Below are 23396 nucleotides of genomic sequence, written 5' to 3'. Positions count from 1 at the left end.
AGCAGCTGTTTGCAACAGATAAGCTTCTATACACTGAGTCTACCAGCCCAGCACGAACTTGCTATCAAACAAAGTTGCTCAATGGCAGTTAAACACAAGGCATTTTATTAGATGGGAGGAACCTTTTCATAGTTTAGGAACATTACTTTTTACTCTGTACACCATTAGGGACTATTTTAACTTATTTTTAGCTTCTTTTGTAGGTACTCTCCTCGTGGAAATACTAGCCAGCTGTCCGCTAGTTATTTAGCTGGCCTGCTAATTTCACCAACAGCAGTGCTGAGTTTAACAGTCCCTCCAACTCACTCCCTGCCACTGAGCTATTGCCACAGGCAGGGAGTGAGGCAGAGGGACCTGCCAGCTAATGTCACTTCAGTTTTCCGTTTGCCGGTGTGAATGCAAACAGAAAAAAAAGGCCTTTAGGAATGTGGTTCTCAGGGGAGCTCCCCAGTTCCTCTAACAGACTCGCCACAAACGTTTGGTCTGAAAATGCCTAAAGTCAAGCATCTTAAAAGGACCTATAGGTAGACAGAATAAGCTGAAATAATATTTAGACAAATTGTATTTTGATACTTTGGCAACATTGTTAATAAATTGTCCATGCCAATAAAGCCCTTTGAATTGAATGGAATATTTTTGCACAGGGGTGTTCAATGTTTTTAAGGCCAAGACCCCTTAGCTGAAAGAGAGGCGAAGCAGGGGCCCCCTTATACTTACATTGTACTAAATCGAGTTGGCATATGCCCAATTTAATATATGTTAAGTTGGGCCTAACAGCTAGGGCGGTCTAAAGCCTATACACAAAGATTTTTATGGTAAATACAATACTAAGATATTACAATGATCATTATTAACATATTCATATATTTATACATCATATGTTAAAGTTCAACCTACATTTGGAAGGCACATTGAATCAGCTTAATTGTATCTGTGCATGGCTACCTTAGTGGCTACCTACTGTAAGAGCCTATTAGCCAGTAAGCCTATCATCAAGGTTGTGTAAATGTATTTCTTTTTCACCAATGTATCTTTGCTAATAATATGCTGTGTTCATGTTAATGTATATTTTGAGACATCTTTGTGAAAAAACCCCATGCAGTGACTCTGAGGACGCCCTCTGATGATGTTACAATGTCGGATTATCATATTAAACAGATTTCACCCCGCCCTGAATTCGTTGTTTCCAACAACTCTCGGCTCAAATTTCCATCAATCTGTGTCGGATTTCTTTATATTGTCATCTGCTCCAGGCAGCCTACTGCTGTATTTACATTTTACATACACTGCTACATGTAACTACATGCTAATGCCAGACAAAGCTGTAACCTTGGATGCAGATGTTAATTTCTCAATAATTTCTCAAATCACATTCCTGCTGGAACGTATCAGGTTATGTGGTGTTTGGTTTAGAAGCCTATGTGACGGTAAATAAGGAAAAGCATTAAGAGGTCTCCTTTAACATGACCAGGATTGTGGGATTGTTGCTCAGCAAATCTAAACCAAACATGTATGGTAACTTTATCTAACTCACCGACTCCTCCTCTACAATTTCAGGAGCTTTTTCCATACTAGCTTTCTTGGTTTCTGCTAGGCTCTTTGGTTTGTTTGATTCCTGTCGTTTTGGCTTGGGTGGCTCTGGTGCTTTGGTGACCTCTTTAGCTGGAACTGGTGAAGGGCTTGGGGCTGGTAGGGATTTTTGTGGGGGCATCCAAATTGGTTTGGCAGGTGGAGGCAAGCGCGCAAGGCTTGATGGGTGCAGGTCGTCCTCCACACCAATTGGTTCCTCGGGGGGTGGACTCTTGACATCTGCCTTGACATAGTAACCGTGGTACTGGGAGTGAATTTGCCCATTGCTGGGGTAACTGCTGAGTGATTTGACTTCTGGAGGAGCCTCCTGTTGCCTCACTTCCTGTCTGAGTGAAAGTTTTGATGCTGCCTTTGTTATGCCTGCCGAATAGAAGAGAGAAAAAGAGAAGAGAAATAGTTAACCAAAAACACCACCAAATCCTCTGCACAGTCTGCAGTCAGGAAATCTTGGTTCAGAAGGGGGTGGGGTTAGTTAGCCTCATGAGACCATCCTGATCTCTGAGCTCCATTGTATTTTACTCTCAGATCAGTCGTGCGGCTGAGAAAATTTAAAGAAGTTTGCCAAGTGACCGAAGATACTGTTCAGTGTAAACAACATGGAGGCTTCCATGGATGAGATGAGCAGTTATGGATCAAGCCGCTCACTAACTCTTTTTTCTCTGGATCCTTCTGTTGAATATGGACCAGGCTCCTGAAATTTTGCCTTTGATCCTTAAATTCACGTTTACACACACAGAAAATAGCCTTTACCAACATGTTGTTTACTTTCTGAGCTTTGCCCCGATGCTGTTAGTACATCATACGCTTCGTTGATCTGATTGGTTGATTGGTTTATCCAATCAGAAACCAGTATTTTCACCCCTTCCCAAAAGATCTCCAAATGAGAGTTCCCAGATGGATATGCAGAGACAATGAGAATCATGAGAATCATTCCATCTGGAGGAGTCAGGTTAGGGGTTAGTGTGTTTATTCGTCATCTGCCACCAAATAAGCCAATAGCAAAATTCAATTGCTATAGCCAGATTTCTACCATAGCCTAATATCAGACAGAACTGTCAGCTACAGGTAGTTTCACTCTGTTTCCATATTCAGTCTGACCTTTCCTGCACTCTAACTGATGTCCATGGGTAAGGGGATTTGATTTTCCCTAACCATTCACAAGATACTCTCGGTCCAAGCTGGCTAACTTCCGGTTCACAGCTATGCTGACTTGAAAACTATCTAATGACGCTCAAAACTATTTTTCCAGCTGCAACAGTCGTGACTCTATGGTAGCAATGGAGTAGGCAAATGAGGAGTTGGGTTTATACAGACCATGATGCTGATTGGCTGATCGTTAGTTCATTGTATCTTATGTGTTTTTGACTGAGAAACCGCAGTTTGATGTCACGAGGCAGCAGTCACTGCATATACTTTATTTATACAATGTGTATAATTCGCATACTTTGCACTAAAATGTCAAGGTTTAGGCAACATTACTACATTAGTAGGATTAAGCAACATAAATACTTGGTTAGGTTAAGACAACAAAACGAAATGGTTAGGTTGAGACAACAAAACTACATGGTTAGGATTAGACAACAAAACTACATGGTTAGGATTAGACAACAAAACTACATGGTTAGGTTTAGACAACCAAACTAAATAGTAAGGATTAGGCAACAAAACTACATGGCTAGACTTAGACAACAAAACTACATGGTTAGGATTAGAAAACAAAACTAGATGGTTAGAATTAGACAACCAAACTAAATGGTTAGGATTAGGCAACAAAACTACATGGCTAGATTTAGACAACAAAACTACATGGTTAGGATTAGACAACAAAACGACATGGTTAGGTTAAGACAACTAAACTATATGGTTAGGTTGAGACAACAAAACTACATGGTTAGAATTAGACAACCAAATTAAATGGTTAGGATTAGACAACAAAACTACATGGCTAGAATTAGACAACCAAATTAAATGGTTAGGATTAGACAACAAAACTACATGGTTAGATTTAGACAACAAAACCACATGGTTAGAATTAGACAACCAAACTAAATGGTTAGGTTTAGACAACCAAACTAAATGGTTAGATTTAGACAACAAAACTACATGGTTAGGTTTAGACAACAAAACTACATGGTTAGGATTAGACAACAAAACTACATGGTTAGGTTTAGACAACAAAACTACATGGTTAGGATTAGACAACAAAACTACATGGTTAGGTTTAGACAACAAAACTACATGGTTAAGTTTAGACAACAAAACTACATGGTAAGAATTAGACAACCAAAATAAATGGTTAGGATTAGGCAACAATACTACATGGCTAGATTTAGACAACAAAACTACATGGTTAGGATTAGACAACAAAACTACATGATCAGGTTTAGAAAACTAAAGTACTTGGTAAGTGTTTAGAAAAAGATCATCGATCGGCCTAGGCAACAAAACTACATGGTTAGGTTTAGGCAACAAAACTACATGGTTAGGATTAGACAACAAAACTACTTGGTTAGGATAAGACAACAAAACTACATGGTTAGGATTAGACAACAAAAATACATGGTTAGGATTAGACAACTAAACTACATGGCTCGACTTAGACAACAAAACTACATGCGTAGGATTAGAAAACAAAACTACATGGTTAGAATTAGACAACCAAACTAAATGGTTAGGATTAGGCAACAAAACTACATGGCTAGATTTAGACAACAAAACTACATGGTTAGGATTAGACAACAAAATGACATGGTTATGTTAAGACAACTAAACTATATGGTTAGGTTGAGACAACAAAACTACATGGTTAGAATTAGACAACCAAATTAAATGGTTAGGATTAGACAACAAAACTACATGGCTAGAATTAGACAACCAAATTAAATGGTTAGGATTAGACAACAAAACTACATGGTTAGATTTAGACAACAAAACCACATGGTTAGAATTAGACAACCAAACTAAATGGTTAGGTTTAGACAACCAAACTAAATGGTTAGATTTAGACAACAAAACTACATGGTTAGGTTTAGACAACAAAACTACATGGTTAGGATTAGACAACAAAACTACATGGTTAGGTTTAGAAAACAAAACTACATGGTTAGGATTAGACAACAAAATGACATGGTTATGTTAAGACAACTAAACTATATGGTTAGGTTGAGACAACAAAACTACATGGTTAGAATTAGACAACCAAATTAAATGGTTAGGATTAGACAACAAAACTACATGGTTAGGTTTAGGCAACAAAACTACATGGTTGGATGTAGGCAACAAAACTACTTGGTTAGGATTAGACAACAAAACTACATGGTCAGGTTTAGAAAACTAAAGTACTTAGTAAGTGTTTAGAAAAAGATCATCGATCGGCCTAGGCAACAAAACTACATGGTTAGGTTTAGGCAACAAAACTACATGGTTAGGATTAGACAACAAAACTACTTGGTTAGGATAAGACAACAAAACTACATGGTTGGGATTAGACAACAAAACTACATGGTTAGGTTTAGACAACTAAACTACATGGTTAGGTTTAGACAACAAAACTAAATGGTTAGGTTTAGACAACCAAACTAAATGGTTAGATTTAGACAACAAAACTACATGGTTAGATTTAGGCAACAAAACTACATGTTTAGATTTAGGCAACAAAACTACATGGTTAGATTTAGACAACAAAACTACTTGGTTAGGATTAGACAACAAAACTACATGGTTAGGTTTAGAAAACTAAAGTACTTGGTAAGTGTTTAGAAAAAGATCATCGATGGGCCTAAAATGAGTCACAAACGTCATGATGTTATGGATGGAAGTTGGTTAAGTTAAAAAATGTCACTGTTCCATCCAACACTCCAACCTTCATCCTTAGGAAGAGTTTGGGGTTTATATAGGTACCTGAACTTACTTCCTCATTTGCTTCTGTGATAATTACTATGGCCACAAGAGGCTGCCACCTTACAACAAATGTAAATATGGGTCGTTATGAGCTGCTCGCCGATTTGACCTATAAGGTGAAGGCGGTCTGGTTGTAAAATTAAAAATAAATTAACTTTGTAACTTTGCGACGATCAATTGCTGAGGAAGGATGTTTCATGAGAAAGACATGCTGGTCATACTAACAATAACCCAAGTGGTTTACCTGCAGTCAAAGACTCAGCTGTTGGGGTTTTGTTCTCTTTCCCAGTAGGCTTTGGTGGAGCAATGGCGGCAGGGGTTTTACTGTTAAAATATGTACTTTTATCAACAGTAGGTGAAGGAGTGGGACTGTGACTTGGGCTCTGAGTTGGAGACTGGTTGGGTGTTGTGCCTTTCCGGTAGAAATGAGGGCTCCCTGATGGAGATTTCTTTGGCTCCTCCACAGGGACCTCCTTCACCTCCACTGGTTCATTATATTTCTGACGTATATAGTCAGGGCCTGAAAGAAAAGCAAAGTTAAGAGCGCTATATGCACACAGAAAAAGGACTAAAGCAAGTTATATTTAATGAGGAAATAGCACGGCATTAAAGGGATAAGGATAATTCTGGATTATTACAACTTTGGTCTTATTTTCTAGGTCCATCATATCTATCTCTTACAAATTACACAGTATCTGGGAGCAAGACAACATTGTTAGAGCAAAGTCAGACAATTAAGAAACCCATGTTGTCAACGGACAACTTGAATTGGGACATGGATACATTGAGAAAAGATGTAGTTTCATGATTTTGATGCAGTCTATTGTAAATAATTAATAGTACAAGGAAAACAAGAAGTCTTAATCTGAATTTAGTATTGCTCTTAAAACACTTAAACATTCAGCAGTTCCTAAATTCAGAATGAAATGCACCCAAAAAATTGTTAAAATACATGATTATAAATACACTGAAAAGTCAAAGCCCTCAGATTTGTTACAGATTGCTCAGTCTTTGTGGTCCTTCCATTCCTCCTGTTTTTCTCACCACGTCTCCTGCACTACAGTGATGTCATATATGTGATTTCCACCACCCTCCAAAATCCACATTGCTCCCTTAAAGTGCCAGGGAGGTGAGTCATGTAGGATCTTTTCCACTGCGTAATACAGCTCCTCTTCACTCGGCTCACTTCTAGCACCAGGTACAGTTCTAGACATATGCCATTCAGAATTGCACCCTCCTGCTCTAATGGCATTGTGAAATACCACTAATCAACTCATTTCTTATTATAACCGCCTTCCATTAGCAGGTGGCATTTAAAACTAATGGTATTCCACTGGCAGACACTGATCTTTATATGCAGCTAGCAGTCATGTAGGCTAAAGATAGCAGGAAGCACTATAAATACTAAAGTAAAATATTAACATCCTCCCAAAATGCCTTTTTTCTTCCTGTCTCTTCTTTTAACTCTTTCCCATTTCCTGTTTCCTCCACTTTGGCACTAAACAACATTGGCTTTTGGAGCATAGTCTTTGACCATCACTTCTATCGTGGAGACATGCCTAGGATTAGCATATATCGCGTCTGTGTTGTTTACATTTAAGACCACGCTAGTTCTGCACAAGCACCCCTAGCTCTCTCCCTCTTTTAGCAACTTTTTCACGAAACCCACAGTTGTTTACATGCTAACAAGCTCTGTTTTTAGTTGGCGTGTCAAATGTTTAGCTATCCTTCTGCCTCCACTGTTGCTGCTCTTACAGTACCTGGTTGATGGAAACCTGGGGAGAGCTCTCTGGCCACAGCTCTCGCTATATCTGAATCCTGACTGGCTGAGTGTGCAGCCTGGTCTGCAGTCTCTGCTTTGGCTCGGGCATGGGATGTCCTGCAAAAAGACACAAATATTCAGACAGTCAGTCAGACTGTGTATTGGCAATAATCTTGCGATACCATACCTACCATGATACAGGGGTTACAATTCAACACATTGCAATCTATTGTAACACTGAAAGCAAGGCAATATATTGTGATTTTAAAAAAAATGTAATTTTAAAAGTAAAGTGTGGTGAAGTTTCAATGAAATAAAATGTCTACTATGGGGACGGTGTCCAGATGCCAGGGCAGATAGTTATGGTTTGGTATTAGCTTTAATAAACAAATAAACAACATTTTTATTGAAGTTTTAAATGCATATCAAACTTTATGTCGAATGTACAAACATTTTCATTTATATTCCCTTGAACAGCCCCTCATTTACACAGACAAAGAAATAAGAATACACAAAAATGACAGTGACAACAGACATCAAGCTAATGGAGTAAAATAAATAAATAACAATGAGAATAAGATAGTACAAATAAAATAAAATAAGAAACAAAAAAAAAATGAAATAAAATAAAAGGCAGCATCATTCCATAACCTGTTATTCAGTCAGCGCTATTTGCTTCATTCGTCAGGAATGACATACAGTAAATGATTCTCAAATACCAGCAAACTCCTCCTTTTTACCTCTAACAACGTATGTCAATCTCTTCAGTCCAAGACAAGTCATCAACTCCTTCTTCCATAATGCCAGTGATGGTGGTTCCATATTTTTTCCAATATAGTGCAATCACTCTCCCTGTGTGGAGTAATCCAAAGTCAATCATTTTCGATTGCTTCATTGTTTTGATGAAGTCCTTGGGGTATATTCCCAGTATACAGATAGTTGACGTCAAAGGAATGTTACACTACAGTTTCCAAAAATAATCGAAATCTTAGAGCATTCCCATAGGCAGTGAATCAAAGTTCCTTTTTCAGTTATACATTTAACACAAACATCCTGTTAGGGCCTCTCCGGGAACCATCACCTTATCCTGGTGGAGAGGTTTGTGTGTCCCTGTGAACCTGAGGGCTGTGTTGTCTGGAGCCTAGTGCTCCTGGTAGGGTCTCCCATGGCAGACTGGTCTCAGGCGAGGGGCCAGACTAAGAATGGTTCACAAAGACTCTATGCACAAACGAGGAAGAGGAAGAGAGACCCTGCCCGAAGGAAGCCCGGGGCTCCCGTCTGGAGCTAGGCCCAGGCGGAGGGCTTGCCGGGGAGCGCCTGGCGGCCAGGTTTGCCACGGAGCCCGGCCGGGCACAGCCCGAAAAAGTGACGTGGCACCTCCCCTCCTCTCCATCCTGTGGGCCCACCACTCGCAGGAGGAATTGCTGGAGTCGGGTGCGCTGCTGCACGGGTAGCAGTGAAGGTGAGGGGCCTCGACGGACCAGACGGGGCAGCAGAGGCTGGCTCTGGGGACGTGGAATGTCACCTCTCTGTCGGGGAAGGAGCCGGAGCTTTTGCGGGAGGTGGAGCGCTACCAGTTAGATCTGATGGGGTTTACCTCCACACACAGTCTTGGTTCTGGAACCGTACTCCTGGATAGGGGTTGGACCCTATTCTTCTCTGGAGTTTCCCAGGGTGCGAGGCGCCGGGCGGGTGTGGGGATACTCACAAACCCCAGGCTGAGCGCTGCGGTGTTAGAGTTCACCCCGGTTGACGAGAGGGTCGCCTCCTCACGCCTGCGGGTGGTAGGGGGGAAAACTCTGACTGTTGTTTGTGCATATGCACTGAACAGCAGTTGAGACTTCAACGCCCACGTGGGCAATAATGGAGACACCTGGAGAGGCGTGATTAGGAGGAACGGCCTCCCTGATCTAAATCCGAGCAGCCATCTGTTATTAGACTTATGTGCTGGTCACGGATTGTCTATAACGAACGCCATGTTCGAATATAAGGATGCTCATAAGTCTACATGGTACAAGAGCACCCTAGGCCAAAGGTCGATGATCGATTTTGTGATCGTATCATCTGATCTGAGGCCGTATGTTTCGGACACTCGAGTGAAGAGAGGGGCAGAGCTGTCAACTGATCACCATCTGGTGATGAGTTGGGTCAGAGGATAGGTGAAGATTCTGGACAGACCAGGTAAGCCCAAACGAGTAGTGCGGGTGAACTGGGAATGTCTGGAGGAGGCCCCTGTCCGAGAGATTTTCAACTCACACCTCCGGCTGAGCTTTTCTGGCATCCCTGTGGAGGTTGGGGGCATTGAACCGGAGTGGGCAATGTTCAAAGCTTACATTGCTGAAGCTGCAGTGGTGAGCTGTAGCCTCATGGTCTTAGGTGCCTCAAGGGTAGCCCTCGAACACCGTGGTGGACACCGGTGGTCAGGGAAGCTGTCCGACTGAAGAATGAGGCCTTCCGGGATATGTTATCCTAGAAGACTCCGGAAGCAATTGCAAGGTACCGATGGACCAGAAGGGCTGCAGCCTCTGCTGTATCAGAGGCAAAGCAGAGGGTGTGGGAGGAGTTTAGAAAAGTCATGGAGTAGGTCTTTCGGGCGGCACCAAGGTGCTTCTGGAAAACCATTCGACATCTCAGGAGGGGGAAACAGGGAACCAAGTGCCAAGGGTGTTGCAGACCGGGGTGGTGGTTCCCCTATTTAAAAAAGAGGGACCAGAGGGTGTGTGTTACAGGGGTATGACGCTACTCAGCCATCCTGGTAAAGTCTACTCCAAGGTGCTGGAAAGGAGGGTTCATCCTATAGTCGAACCTCAGATTGAAGGGAAACAATGTGGATTCCGTCCAAGACGTGGAACAACGGACCAGCTCTTCATTCTCGCAAGGATCCTTGATGGGGGCCTGGTAGTATGCCCATCCAGTCTACATGTGTTTTGTGGATCTGGAGAAGGCATATGACCGGGTCCCTCGGGAGATACTGTGGGAGGAGCTGCGGGATGATGGGGTGAGGGGGTCACTTCTGTGGGCCATCCAATCTCTGCACACCCAAAGAGAGAGCTGTGTTCCAGATCCTTGGCAGTAAGTTGGATTTGTTCCCTGTGGGGGTTGGCCTCCGCCAGGGGTGCGCTTTGTCACCAATCCTGTTCATGATTTTCATGGCTGCAGTTGCTCTACCGCACCTTTGCGACGAAAAGCTTAGCCGGAAGGCAAAGCTCTCGTTCTACCGGCCAATCTTTGTACCTACCCTTACCTATGGTCATGAAAGCTGGGTCATGACCGAAAGAACGAGGTCGCGGGAACAAGCGGCCAAAATGGGTTTTCTCAGGAGGGTGGCTGGAGTCTCCCTTAGAGATAGGGTGAGAAGTTCAGCCATCCGTGAGGAACTCGGAGTAGAGCCTTTGCATTGAAAGGAGCCAGTTGAGGTGGTTCGGGCATCTAGTAAGGATGCCCCCTGGGCACGTCCAGCTAGGAGGAGGCCTCGGGGAAGACCCAGGACTAGGTGGAGAGATTATATCTCCAAACTGGCCTGGGAACGCCTCGGGATCCCCCAGTTCAAGCTGGTTAATGTGGCCCGGGAAAGGGAAGTTTGGGGTCCCCTGCTAAAGCTGCTGCCCCCGCTACCCGACCCTGGATAAGCGGATGAAGATGAGATGAGATGAGTAACAGCTGTCAGCTGTTGAGGAGCGGTTGTTGGTAACTGCAGTTAGCGCTTAGATACTGTTAGCACCTCTTCTGCTTCTTCTTCTCCTCCGGTAAAACACGACCACATTGCATTGTGGGATACAGGAGTACAATGTAGTGTACATCGTATGTACACTCAAATTAGCTGTGCATTAGTGAATGAAATTAACCACAGAGAATTTGATCACTACTACAATATGGCGTACACACGTACTATAGTGCACTATTTCTGTGATAGGGAACGATTTCAAACACGGTTATTCATATCAATATCTAGGTCACTCATGAACTCAGAAATGCAGAGACACACCCTCTCAAACCTCTGCTTATCAGGCTAAAAACTATGAGTTGTATTGTTAAAATTTCTTCACTTTGAGCATTGGAAGGCTTTGCTGTACATGGAGACATTTTTGTGTGGATAAAGTTAATAATTACATTTTTTAAATGTAAAAAAAGAACATAAAACTTAAACTGATTATTTAAAAACTATAAAAGATATAATAAAAAGTCACATCAGAAGAGGCCAAAGTTTTGGCAATCGTTTAAAGATCAAATGAGGTCTGTAGGTGGTAGCATGTGGAAGGAGTTACATTTTAAAGAGGAGCATGTTTAGGATGATTTGGAGAGGATTTGTGAGGATAAAGTTATTTAAAGTTTCTTTAAAAGCATCCAATGAGAGCATTACCTAAAGTTTCAGGTCTGTTTCTAAGGAGTTCCAGGTAAAAGGAGCAGCAGTCTTTATTTACAGTAGATTATAAAATGTCATAATTTGGGACCTTGTGTAATTATACAATACTGTTGTACCCAACTCTGTATTATTATTTATTTATTAAAACCATAAGAGACTTGAGATTTGACTTGGACTATGCCTCAAAGGCTTGAAACTTGACTTGGACTTGCAAAAAGTAACTTGTGACTATCTCTGGTGGTAACTGACAGAGTGGGAGACTTTAAGTTAGCTTAAGTTCAGGCATCCAAAACCGCAGCAGCGGGGGTCGGACTCTGGATATCGGATTGCCCCGACTCAGGTTAGACCCAGCAGCAGCTTCCAGCCAGCTGTGACCCTCAGTGCTGCGGTTTGCTCTGCCTGAATTGTAATTGATACATCTGCTAAGTAACGCCATCTCTACGCTACCTCCATTGGCTGTCCTCCCCGGCGAAGTAGCCCCGCTAGCTTCTTAGCCTAGCTTCGCAACCTTTGCTATTTTCTAGGCCTACCTTGTTAACCTTTGCTAGCTCCTTAAAACCCTGATATCTACAACTGATTACACTCACTCAATATTTCAATATTATGTATTATTGTTGGCCATGGTACTCTTTATACATTATTTGGTGAAAATAATTTAAATCCGTCTTGAGCGACAACAGAACCCAAACCAGGTAAGCTTCGGTCCAAAGGTCAGCCCTGCCATGAGTTTGACTGTTCTTACACACTGACCAAGGAGAATACCAGATGAAGCACCTTACTGTGTGTGTGTGTGTGTGTGTGTGTGTGTGTGTGTGTGTGCGTGCGTGCATGTAGCGATGGCCAAAAGGGGATGAGGGGGCAGGGGGGGTTGGGTTTGTCAGCTGTTGATAAGCGTCGTCTTCCTTGGCCTTATTTAGACAAGCACTACTTCTGACGTGGAGACACACACACACACACACACACACACACACACACACACACACACACACACACACACACACACACACACACACACACACACACACACACACACACACACACACACACACACACACACACACACACACACACACACACACACACACACACACACACACACACACACACACACACACACAGGTAAGACATGCACATGCAATCTGGCCAAGAATGTGGCTACTTGCTTCTCTCCCTCCAGCCCACACACCTTCTCTCTAGCGAGTTAATTTTCCCAAGTCTACATCTACGAAGGGTTTGTATTTTTAGGATGTTATATCCGGGTAAAATAACGGCCTAATTGAAATACTCTGTCCAGTAAATTACAGCATTCTATGTTATTCATTGAATAGATTTCTGTTGTATGTATTCGTTTCTTCTCTTTGTCTGTTTTAACTTTAAGTTGGGAGTTATTTTCGTGTCATCATTTTTGAGGAATGAATATGATTTCGTCATTTGTTCCATTACATTATCGACCACTAACAATGTATAATCCCAGGACTTTGCACATTTAGGCAATTTCTGTTCCAGTCATATTCACTACACTATAAGAGCCATGCCTTTGTTTTGCAACAGAGGGTTGGAATTGAGAATAAATATCTAATGATTATAACCATCTGTATCAATAAAATAATTTCCCTTGCTACAGCAAGTGAGCTTAACAACCTTTCACTCACTTTGGTAAATGGTAAATGGACTTGTACTTATATAGCGCCTTTCTAGTCAACTACTCAAGGCGCTTCACAGTGTCTGTCACATTCACCCATTCACACAGACATCTACATACCATCTAATCTGATCTAACCATTCACACCACATTTACACACCCATGCGCAGCACGGGGAGCAATTCAGGGTTCAGTGTCTTGCCCAAGGACACTTCGGCATGTGGACCGGGGGGAGATGGAGATCGAACCACCAATCTCTCGAACAGAGGACGACCCACTCTGGCACCAAGCCACAGCCGTCACTTTGAGGCCATTGGCAGCCAACAAGCAGAAACAGCTCAAGCAGAGGTAAATGGTTGGGTTGGTGTGTCTCTCACATCTATCTCCCTTTATGAGCATGACGTCAGGAGGGCGTTCAAGCGTGTGAACACCAAGAAAGAAGGAGGACCAGACGTATCAGTGGACGTGTCCTCAAACTACAGTATGTGCCGATCAACTAGCGGCTGTTTCAGTGAAGTACAGAACAATCTTTATACCTTGGCAAAGCTTTTGAGCTTTTGTCAAGAGCGTTGCTGCACTGCATGCATTACTTGGCTTTGGGTTGGCAAAAATGTCAATGTTCCGTGATGAAACAGGAAGTAGTTTGTATTCAGACTACAGTGTCCAATCTGTCCCAAACTCCACATGACTGATAAGAGGCCTGAAGGCATCTATGTGACAATATTGAGTTTAAGTTATAACACCACCTACTGGCAACATAAAATTTCATGTTGTATATTTTGATTTCCCTCTCCTAGCAGGTTGAACAGATCCCCCTCAAATGTGGCCAGAAAAGGCTTAAGACATTGGTTACACTTCATAGCAAAGACTGAAGTTTTCGTTGAATGGCGTTGCCTTAGTGGAACTGCACATTTTTATGTTTTCACACAAAAGGAGAAACTGTTACTCCACATGTTCAGATCTTTTACAAATATTACGTTTGATAAGAATCACAGCTTCATAGTGGTACAATTGTTCTATCTCAAAAACACTTTGACACACACTTTAGTTTGTTCGGTTTTCAAAATAAAAACTACATCAAAATAAAGAGGCTTATATCAAAGTCTCTTGGAATGGAAAATTCAGTCAGGGTTCATGCTGGCAGAAAACTTAATGTCTCACATAGGTTCACAGTTCTGGGTTCTTGGAGCCTTAAGACTTATTTCCCCAAAGCCAGGAGGTTAGACAGGGCTGCAGCTTGAGCCCAACCCTCTTCAACATGTACATCAATAAATTGGCAAGGGCTATAGAACTGCCTGCAGCGCTGGGCATCCCCCTAGCAGACACTGAAGTCAAATGCCTATTGTTTGCAGATGATCTGGACCAAAGACGGACTACAACCAAAAACGGACTACAACAGCACCTGATCTTCTGTGCAATATCTCCCAGCCCTGGGCCTTGATAGTCAAAACAAATAATAAATAAACAAACAAATAAACCAAAAATATGATATTCCAAAAAACACCTAACCTCCAACACCACAAATATAAATTCTTTCTAGATACGGTTGCCCTACGGTCCTACATCTTTCTAAACGTCAGCACGCCAGGTAGGTTCAACAACGATGACCTGAGAGACAAGGCAAGAAGAGCTCTTTACACCAAATCTGGCTTCAAATATTGGACTCTAAAAAAATTGATTTCCATTTATGCAAATCTTTCCTCTGTGCCCAATAGAAGACACCAAATAATGCATGCAGAGCAGAATTATTTAATTATCAGAACCCAAGAAGAGAGCATTTTAAATGAGCAAACCGACACAAACCCTACGTCGACATGATCAAAAACAACCTTTATTTTTTCGGCATTTCGTAAAAAGTTTTCTGTCCACACGGCCTCGGCTCAAGAAATATCTGCATCAGCCCGAAACCATTGAAACAAATGCCAGGCCTGGATGTGGTGCTGTAACTGCCACAGAAATACACCAACAACAGAGAAGAAGAGACAGGGAGACGCTGGGGAGAATCCAAACACCGATCCAAACACAGATCCAAATCTGGAGACTTCCCATATCCTCCTCCATCCTAGAAAGAAATGTGTAACTGTTTCTGGTGTTAGTGGAGAGTTTTGTGCTGTTTTGGACTCTGATGCACCAATCACTCTGTAGTTAGTGTCCTCAACGAGCAGAGGGTTCTGCTGGGAGCCCCTTCCCCGTCCCAAAGCACTCACAGGCGCCACTTTCTCACTGCATTTAGAGACCTTTCACACCTTCTTAGAACTGGATTTAGAAAAAGAGACTAGAGAGCAGTTTAGCTCCTTATTCAGAGCATCAGGGAAAAGGGAGTAATCTGTGCTCGACCCAATTCATTCCCATGCATGTGGCTCAGAGTCTAGTTCAGTAAACAGTCTCTGGGTCAGTCTCTCTCCTCTCACGCAGCAGCACTGTTGTTGTTATGTGACGCTGCAGGGTTAGAGGTCGGAGGTGGGGCAATGACGCCATCGTTCAACAAGGTGTCAGGTTTCACCATCCAGAAGACAACGCCATGGGGGGTGTTTTCAAATCTTCCCACTGTGGGACCTGGTTACAAAATACACCGTTTTTTCAGGCTCCAATAACACCGGCTGCGTGTGGCGGTTACAGGATAATGCGTCTTCGAGTGGACGGGCCCTAAACAAAAAAGAAAACTACTTACTACTGGAGAGAATCAACCAAAAACAGAGAATACACAGTGGTAGAATACCTGAGCACTGTGGCTGATCCACAGTTAAGGAAACCTTTGATGCTGTACAGACTCAGCGAGCACAGCGACGCCATCTAAAGAGACCATCACAGGCATCACCCGCTGCAGCCACTGCATACAACACAAGGTGGAAACTAGCTGCCAACTGTACCAAGACGCCAGAGACATACACACCACATATACACCTAAAAGATTTTGGTGCATGTATCAACATCATGCTGCATGAACATGATGTTGATACCTGCTGAGTGAAATACAACAGCGTGCAAACACAGCAGCAAGATTAGTACGCTGTGTGACAGAAAAGGGGCGTCCAATGGAATAAAGGCACTATGGAGACTGTGAATCATCCGTGTATTCCTGCACTGATTGTCAGTGTTGCACTGTGCTGATCTCTTTGCATAGAACATACAACATTCTCACTTATATGTATTTATATTCCTTAACTGCAATGTCTTGATTAAGTTATCTCTACTAATCTGTATGCATAAATTAGCCTGACATAATTGTCAACTAGTTACACTCTATTTTCATCTTCAGTCTGATGTTTCCTAGCCTTGTGAGACCATCCTGATCTCTGAGCTCCATTGTATTTTACTCACAGATCAGTCTGGTATCATGCAGCGATTTTTATTTATTTTGTGTTTTTTTTTGGTCATTAATCCACACTTGATCCCCATGCCAATAAAGTCATGGATATGCCTTGTCTCCTTTTTTATTTTAAGAGGTCATTAAGCTCTTTGAAATCAGAAATTACAGAGTTGAACTTTGTAAAGTCTCTCTCTCTCACTCTCTCTCTCTCTCTCTCTCTCTCTCTCGCTCGCTGCTGTATTTCGCCCAGATGATTTCATTCATCGGCTATGGCTCTGCAACCTTCAAAGGCGGCATATCCTATTTCCTACATTCTATCAGCAGCTCTTACTGTGTCAGATTGTCTCTGTTAGACTGTCTCTATGGATTAAAGCAAGGATATGTGCACATGTCCCTCCTATGCTCATGCATAGTGTGAATGTGGCTGTTCAGTAAAACGTAATAATCATAGAAACCACTGTTACAAGTTAATTAAGGGAAGTTACATCATCACAATCAGAAGGGGTTTTGTTGCCACGTAGGTTTTCACATACAAGGAATTTGCCTTGGTGTTCGGTGCATTCAATGACATATTAAGAGATAATAGAAAATGAAGCAAAGAACAACCTACATGTATACTGTATATAGAAGAGAAAAAGTCATTGTCAATCATAAAATATGGAAAGAGAAGCAGGCACCTCTCTCTGCTCTTCCCGATGCAATCGTTCTGTTCTGATGGTGAATGGAGAGCCCCCATGGAGTCTGGGATTAAAGGGCTGAGCCAAGCTACTCGGCAAGATACTCTGAGGAGTTTTTCAGCCAGATTAGGACTAGGGACGGGCACAGGAAATCAGCAGTTGCTATAAATGCTCTGATGTCGTACATTAGAGATTTCTTGTTTCAAGTGGTAGCAGTCCCTATCAAATAAAAGTGAAATGAAAATGAATGATCCCGGTCTGCAACCATTGATTCCTCTTTTTCCAGGTACGGCAACAGGTAATCCCAGCCACATATATTCCTCATTGCTGTAAAAAAACCTGATGTCCACCAACGATCTAATTTGCAAAAGTTATTCTTTATTATATTCTATACTCAGCACGGTGAAAGAGTTCCAGAATAATACCTGTCGATTGTGACAAATCTAAATATTTTCAACATTTACAGTATATATGGTTAGTCTGGTATATATATGTAAAAAAAAAATTATACTCTGAAAAGAATCGATACTTAAAATCAGTAACGGATTAGTTACAATATCGATACGCATGTCTTTCTACATCTCACGCTGACGATGTTCTCCATATCTAACCTGTACTAACACACTTACATCCTGACACTTATTCTACCTGTACTAACACACTAACATCCTGACACTTATTCTACCTGTACTAACACACTAACATCCTGACACTTATTCTTCTTTTACACTTTATTCTTGTTGTTAGGTTAAGATGTTTTTGTATAGTTGCACTGTCGTTGTTTGCTGCTCTGTGTGCCCTGAATTGCCCCCCGGGGACAAATAATTTTTTTTTGAATTGAATTGAATTGAATATCGATATCTTTGGCATCAAAAGTGCAGCAGCCACCTCCTCCAGTTGATGAGTAACGTCACTCAGCAGCTCTGCAGACAAAACAAGACATAAGCTCCAGCTCCTGTCTCTGAGCTCATGAACACTGGTTTATCCAATAACAACACTCAGCTGAATGAACACAGGTAGAGCTGCTGCTGGAGGACCTTGGAGACCAGTTTAAGTGGAAAATGAACAAGAGCAAAAGTACCGCTTGGAAGTATTTAGCATACAAGGCTAATGACCAGGGAAAGGCTAAGGATGTAAATCTAGCAGCTAGCGTCTAATAATAAACAGTAACGTTAATGTCATTTGTCCTGCCCGTCTATCTTTGAGAAATGTAATTTAAACAGGATGACACAATAACATGTGTCAAAAGTCAACTAACAACGAGACACAAACAGTGACAGCTGCTGTACCAACTCTATTTAATCAGCAGAGATAATATGGAGCCAAGTCAGCAGAAACACAGCAGATAAACAGGACTGTAGCTGAAGACATTAGCATGGAGCAGATCCCTGTTTACACTGTGGAGAAACCTGACTAACAACAAGTTATCCACCAACTGAATCCAAGGTTTAACCTCCTTCATGGAATCAGTTAATGTCCAATTGAGAATTGGAAACACAAGACCATGTACAGACAGAATTTACATGCTATCGTGTAAATATGATAAATAACATAAGACTGTTAAGTTTGTTTACTAAAAGGTATTCAAGGTAAGCTGTTCTATAGGAAAGGGATCCTTAAATGACTCTTTTTGGGATCTGACACTACTCAGAAAATACACGCGTGTGTGCGTGTGGCTGTGCGCTGCCAAAAGTTGTTACAATACTGTACTATCATTAGATTCTTGTGATGTGGACTTTTGTGCACAGAAATATACAGGTGTTTTAGAAAAAAAATGCCCACCAAGTAGCAGCAGTATCATCCTGTCAGAGAGACCCCTAGCCCCCTTCAACACAGTTAGTTGACTTACTACTTTAGTACTGGAAATGTAACTCCACCCCAGGTCTGAGCCATAGACTGTATAAGATGGACGATACGGCTCCACTTCCTCGCTGTACGAAAGTGAAGCCAGAATATTCCGGATGAGGGTGCCTCCATGTTGTAATTTTGCAATCAGTCCGTAGTAGGGATCAGGCAGTATCGAAATCCCATTCATACACCTATCCAACCAGATACATGAACACTTGGACAAACATCACTGTGATAAAAAACAACCTAAAATGATAGAAACCATCTTTGGGGAAAATGTATTTGAGGTGTACTTTGATTTTTTTTGTCTGGCCCATGTCCCATCCACTAACATGGAAGAGCGGGGTTTATAAACTATACTGCAACCAGCCACCAGGGGCAGATCCAGATGTTCTGGCTTCACTATTAGGGAGCCGTCATGTCATCCATCTTTATATTTACAGTCTATGCAAATATGCAAATATGCAAATATCGCAGTCAGCCACATTCATCTAATTGATTGAAGCCAAAATTATGATTGTGATTGATATTTGACTAATTGTGCAACTTGAATGTAATTACAACATCTCCAAGTCCAAGGACCTTTGCACTAGGCTTGTGCGATATGATGAGATTATAGTTCAATGGGGTATTGGCTGGCCATTATAATCATCCTCTCATGTTCACCATAACAGAATGGATGGTAAATGGACTTGTACTTATATAGCGCCTTTCTAGTCATCTGACTACTCAAGGCGCTTCACAGTGTTTGTCACATTCACCCATTCACACAGACATTCACGCTGATGGCAGTGGACATCTACATACCATCTAATCTGATCTAACCATTCACACCACATTCACACACCCATGCGCAGCACAGGGAGCAATTTGGGGTTCAGTGTCTTGCTCAAGGACACTTCGACATGTGGACCGGGGGGAGATGGGGATCAAACCACCAATCTCTCAATCAGAGGACGACCCACTCTGCCACCAAGCCACAGCCGTCCCACAGAATGATATGCTATTTCAGTTATGCGATGTTGTTATGAATTTGCGCTATTCAGTCTCTGTTTAGTGTTTCCCCTATCTTTATTCTGCAGGGGCGCAATGCCGTGACTCCCTAAACAAAGCAACTCTCTGTGGTTAGTTAAAGTGTCTGTAATAACTGCAGGACAGTTGAGTGTTTGTTATCGAAACAAAAGTTAGTTGAACAAGTGAAGCAAAGATAATGTTGTTGGTAGCCTAGTTTACAAAACCGGCTCATTAATTCTATGTTTTTACGCGAACTAGACCTGAGAATATTTTGTTAAAACACATTGGTGATGCTGTTTTGCCCTTGCCGTTCTCTATGAAGTTTACTGGATGTGATGTACTTTAATGTAACAGCAGTGCCTGCTGTGTTTACTGTGGAGTGAGAACTGCACCGGACTCCGTTAGCAAGCTGCTAAATGAGTAAGCAGCATATATCCACTCACCACAATAATTACATTATTCTGCGTGGGAAGAAATTCCATGTAATCATAGGTCAGTATGTGACAACTTTGTTCAGCTCATTCAAGTGTAGTATTAATGCATGACAGAATTAGCAAGCTAGCTAACAAGTCTGTTACTTAGGGGGTTATCCCTATGTTCCCCAGGTCCTATGTTCCCCGCTCTGGGAACATCAAACCCTTTTTCCCGAAAAAGGAACATGGGACCCGGGGAACATGGGTACCCTCCCTTACCTAGTTAGCTTGCTTTTCACCGTACAAGTAGTAGAAGCAGGGTTTGTTCACCATCTATGAACTGATAGAGGCATCAACTCACCAAACTGGTAGGTTGTAGTTAAAATGTAGGCTTGTGCTATCCTCGTTCCATGCATCAATGCTGATCAATAATAGCTGATTGGTCTGATTTATTGATCTCAGCTTGCCCTTCTGTAAAACAGTGGCTATACATTGTGACCACTTACAAGAATTGCAACGTATGCGTATCCAGTCCATAGATGTTTATATCAATGTGCTCTCCTTATCTTTTTTTTGGGTGATAATATCAAATATCATTGCTTTTCTAAAAGTAACATGGTCATGAAGGGAATTTAAATATTGCCCAAAACTACTTTGCCCGATATCCCCCATTTCGGTTGTAGTGTATGTACTGGATTTTTTTAAAAACTATTTTATACGTATTTTGCTATTTTTATTGTCTGTCCTTAAAAGATGCTAATCAGTGTTTCATGTCCTAAAACAATGACAATAAGGATCTATATTTGTCTATATCCGATATCCCCAATTACTGCTGTCAGCTCTCTACAGCACCTAAAATCTAAAAGAAGGCAAAAAATGCCCCAAAACAAAAAGTGCAAGTTTATAGCTTTCTGAGGTATTATACGGGAAATTTTACCTGGAGATGGCAATCTCTACTTTGGTTCTGGCGATAGCTGCTGCTCTCACTGCTCCCTCAATTGCTCGATCCACCTTCTGTTTGGTCTTGGTGTTCCTTAGCGGGATCAGATGCTTCCTGATGCCCCGTGCGAGCACGTTGTTCTTGTACTTCCCTTCTTCCTTGGTGCCATCAGGAAATATGGTGCAGCCGTAGCCATGACGCTTATTGTTCAACCACTCGCCTTCGTACTTCATGCCGTTGGAGCGCTCAGAGACACCGAAGCCGCTGCGCTTGTCATTCTTCCACTCACCCATGTAAGACTCGGTGGTGGTGGCGTCCACGTTATCCTCCAGAGGCAGGTAGTCATCACCCGCGTCTCCGTCTCCAAAGCTGATGGTGGAGTTGGCGTCGCTCGAACTGATGCGGCTCATGGTGGTGTCACTGTGTGCTGAGCTGCGCTTACTGGATATCGATGAGCGTGAGTCCGATTTGCGCAGTCGCTGAAGGCTTCCGAAGAGTGAGCCACGGCGAAAAAGCCCTTTCTTCTTCTCTGAACCTTCTCCATCTGAGTGGAAGTTGAGCACGAAGCCACCACGTGTACCAGCAGGGCTGTCAGACAGGCTGTCACGCAGTACTGTTCCATTACTCTGCTCACTGCGGAGGGAAGACAACGAGGTTCGTAGAGGAGAGCGGATGACAGAGGCCATACCGTATGGAACACTTTGACGCACGCCGTAGCCATGACGCATCCCACCAGTCCACTGGCCCTGGTACGTACCTGCAGCAAGAACATTGGGAGGGAGAGAGACAACACTGAGTGAACTGTAAAATACAGAAATAAAAAATCTGAGACGTACAAGGAACAAAATCACTCATAGATTACAGAGAGATTTGATCTAAATACATTTTGTCACCAATGACTTTGACATAACGAGAGCTGCAACAATTAGTCTCTCAACAGGTATTGAATCAGCAACTAGTTTGATTATAAATGCATCTGCAATTTGTCAGTAGAAAAACTCCTCTCAGATGTGCTGTTTCTGAAATACTGAAAAAAAAAATGAGGGCTGGGGTCCCCATCGCTTTGTCAAGTTCTCAGCGTCTGATACCGACGCACAAAGAACTCACATGTATGTACAGCCATAGAGGTTATTAAAACAAACACAGAGGGAGAGTGACTTTATTCTCTGCTGAGGATGACATTATCATCATCAGGGTTGTACATCTTTTCAAGTGTGAAATTTCACACTTTCAAGGATTTTTAAGGTCCATTTCCGAGCGTTTCCAGCACCTGAAGGCTGTGAGAAATTACATTTTTCTGCAAATACATATTGAAAATGATTATTTCCCCCTTTTTATCCCATTATAAGAGATGATTGCATGCTATAAACAACTAAAATTGTGTTTCATAACACCAGAAGGATAAGAAATTAAATACAACTCTATTCTATAGCTATTTGTTGTAAAAGAAATGCAATACAGTTACAATTTCAAGCATTTTCAAGCACTTTATCCAAAATTCAAGCATTTTCAAGGATTTCCAAGCACCTGTACGAACCCTGCATCATGCAGGACATACAGAAGTCCTCGCTGCATTGGCCTTGGTTCAACTCCTACCTGCGGCCCCTTGCTACATGTCACCCCCCCTCTCTCTGCCACCCTGTCATCCACCAGCTATACTAAACAAATAAAGGCATGAAAGGCCCGAAAAATAAAAATAAAATAAAATAAAGGCATAAAAGGCCAAAAAAATAAATATTAAAAAAAAAAGAGACTTTGATTTTTTTCATACTATAAATATCATTCAACTGAAAAAAAAGTGTAAAAACGAGAAATAAAGGAAATAAATCATGTGATATAATAATTATTTCTGTATATGTTGTAAATGTGCTAATGGAAATGTGTTTTTATAGGCTGCAGTATTATTGAAACACTTGATATTGGTGGCAGGTTTTTAG

General features: G+C 42.0%; 1 protein-coding gene across 1 annotated transcript in view; it reads right to left on the bottom strand.

Annotated features, from left to right (window-relative positions):
• Positions 1-23396, bottom strand: part of LOC310957267 (junctophilin-1-like) — a 49427-nt gene that overhangs the window by 4275 nt on the left and 21756 nt on the right. Inside the window, exons 2-5 of the mRNA XM_083927758.1 lie at positions 21457-22216; positions 7251-7369; positions 5735-6010; positions 1535-1950 (exon numbers count right to left, since the gene is read on the bottom strand). Of these exons, the coding sequence (XP_083783884.1) occupies positions 1535-1950; positions 5735-6010; positions 7251-7369; positions 21457-22216 (1571 nt within the window). The remainder of the gene's footprint in view (positions 1-1534; positions 1951-5734; positions 6011-7250; positions 7370-21456; positions 22217-23396) is intronic.

Source organism: Echiichthys vipera, assembly GCF_963691815.1.
Source record: "Echiichthys vipera genome assembly, chromosome: 15".
NCBI lineage: Eukaryota > Metazoa > Chordata > Actinopteri > Perciformes > Trachinidae > Echiichthys > Echiichthys vipera.
This window is presented reverse-complemented; position numbering and strand designations above follow the sequence as displayed.